A 2,290-nucleotide genomic window follows, 5' to 3' on the forward strand; every position below is an offset into this window, starting at 1 on the left:
CTTCCGGTGACGTAGTCGTAAACCTCGGCTGGTTTCTTCTCGAATGCTGACAGTTCCATGGCTTTTTTCATGGAATTCACCAGAACCACCTTCCCTGCATTCGGGCCCCACAAACATGCTCAGCCACCTAATCAATATTCTTCACAACTAACATGTTGGCCGGTCCGTTGAGATCGCCTGAGATAGTCAACCGAGCTTTGCACTTGAGGCTTCCTGCAGGAGGGTGATCAGACTTGACGCATCTCCAGCCGCTCCTCGAACGTTCGGGCTCGTTACGATCCCTCCTGAATAGGTAGCCTTTGAAAGACTTCACGTAGAGACTGAAATTCAAACATAATGTCAAGAGGATCACCCAGAGCTAGAACCAATCTTTGCGCTCAAAAGTTCTCGTGCGCAACGAATTACGCGCTGAAATATCGCAGTATGTATTTTAGATCACTATGGCGCGCGCTTTTCGGACGGCGCTCAGATATGATTGCGCTGTGATGTGGGGCAGCCCCTCCTTACCATTTTATGGGAGCTTCGCTCCGCTTATTCCCGACAGCCCGCGCGTCTCACCCTTGGATGATCTATCCCCGAACCATGCATCTTTACCACATTCGACTTGGCGTTTCAGCGGTCATTTATGGTCATGACCGATTGCCCTCAAATGAGTTGATGGTAAATAAGTTTTCGAGTTTGTTCTATCTAATGGCAATAACCATATCCTTGGCTTTATTGAAACACTGCGTCGACTCTCTCATGCGCATCGGTGTTTGTTTAGGTGCTCCTCGTGCTCCTTATTGAGGTTTACGAGGTGTACCTTAAATTTAGGAGCATAAGGTGCAACTGTAGTGAAAGCACCCCGCGTAAGGTGTAAGGCACCTTGCTCGTACATCCAAGGTGCACCTTAAGGAGCGTTTCTTGTGAAATAAGTCCCTGACTACATTCCCAAAATGCCCTAGAGTTGCTATACTCTTGAGAGATGGGTTGTTGGCTCATAATGTTAAACTGCATCATCGAACCTGTAATCCGGAATTGATGTCCATGAAAAGCATTTCCCTATCCACCAGCACCACGACCATCAATGCTAAACAGATGTCTCTATCCCATTATTATGAGCCTCGTTATCAGCATTTATATCTATCATCATGACAGAATTCAAGAAGGCTGAAGATCTCTTTGATAGACTCTTACAGGCCCATGAGACGTTGGTTATTAATCATTTACCCAAAGGCAACAGCAACAGCAGCAGCAGAGATGAGTAATAATACTCATATGTTGTTGGTAGTAGTAGTAATGATGATACGACTCAATAGATTACCACCATCGAAAGAGGATTTACAACAATATAACAACTTCGAGAACTTAATAAACCAGTGTGGTGATTATATATTAAAGTTTAAGAAACGCTTATTGGATGCCAGTAAGAATCCTGATGTAGCAGTGTATGGGCCTAAGATGAAGACTAATGTAGTAGTAATAATATATTATAGTAGTAGTAGCTATTATAATACTAGGTGGAGGGGTTAATAGAGAGATATGAGCAAGTATATGAGCAGTACCAAGATATCATACAACCATTATTTGAGCATGCTGTATTAGAAGAAAAGGACAGATTAAGAAGGGAAGAGGAGGTATGACAAAGACTTATATCAATATGTAGAGTAATGTCATTATTATTAAGAGACGCCAAAAGGATAAGAAGGATGCCATAGAAAAGGATGTAGAACAGAAGGCTCAATGGGCTGCTCACTTTGATAAGGTAATACTACTACTATATAATTATTATTACTATCACCATGTTACTCATTATTGTTATTATCAGACAAGAAAAGAGATGGAGAGAGCACAGCAAGAGAGGGAAGCAGCGGAAAAGGTATTATTATCATTATAATAGAGTATACTTCATGGTTCATCATCATTATTATTATAATCATAGGAGAGGGCTGATGCACAAGATGCTGAGTTAATAGCTAAACGTAGGGAGGAAGAGATTAGAATACTCTCAATGGATGAGGATACTAAAAGTAATAATAATCGATCACAATAGGGGATAGAAGGAGCTAGTGATATCTACGATTCTTATTCTTTTTAGTATGTACTTCTATTAGAGAAATGTTAGAGGATAATACAAGCATGACTATTGCAGAGTTACGTATGCATTTGGGTAAGTTAAAAGAGTATATATCAGCAATAGTATCAAGACCTGAAGATTCACAATTACGTACTATTAGATTGGCTAATAGATCATTTAATGATAATATTGGATCATTACCAGGGGCAATATTATTCTTGAGAGGAGTAGGCT

The 2,290-nt window shown here is 40.7% G+C and overlaps 1 protein-coding gene across 1 annotated transcript in view; it reads left to right on the top strand.

Annotated features, from left to right (window-relative positions):
- Positions 1–1,130: 1,130 nt before the first annotated feature.
- Positions 1,131–2,290, top strand: part of Pmar_PMAR029294 (conserved hypothetical protein) — a gene marked incomplete at both ends in the record, with an annotated part of 1,666 nt that continues 506 nt past the window's right edge. The window contains 7 exons of the mRNA XM_002782387.1: positions 1,131–1,243; positions 1,299–1,452; positions 1,500–1,616; positions 1,667–1,744; positions 1,808–1,858; positions 1,922–2,009; positions 2,078–2,149. Coding sequence (XP_002782433.1) covers positions 1,131–1,243; positions 1,299–1,452; positions 1,500–1,616; positions 1,667–1,744; positions 1,808–1,858; positions 1,922–2,009; positions 2,078–2,149 — 673 coding nt within the window. The remainder of the gene's footprint in view (positions 1,244–1,298; positions 1,453–1,499; positions 1,617–1,666; positions 1,745–1,807; positions 1,859–1,921; positions 2,010–2,077; positions 2,150–2,290) is intronic.

The sequence above is a fragment of the Perkinsus marinus genome (assembly GCF_000006405.1).
Source record: "Perkinsus marinus ATCC 50983 genomic scaffold scf_1104296939758, whole genome shotgun sequence".
NCBI lineage: Eukaryota > Perkinsozoa > Perkinsida > Perkinsidae > Perkinsus > Perkinsus marinus.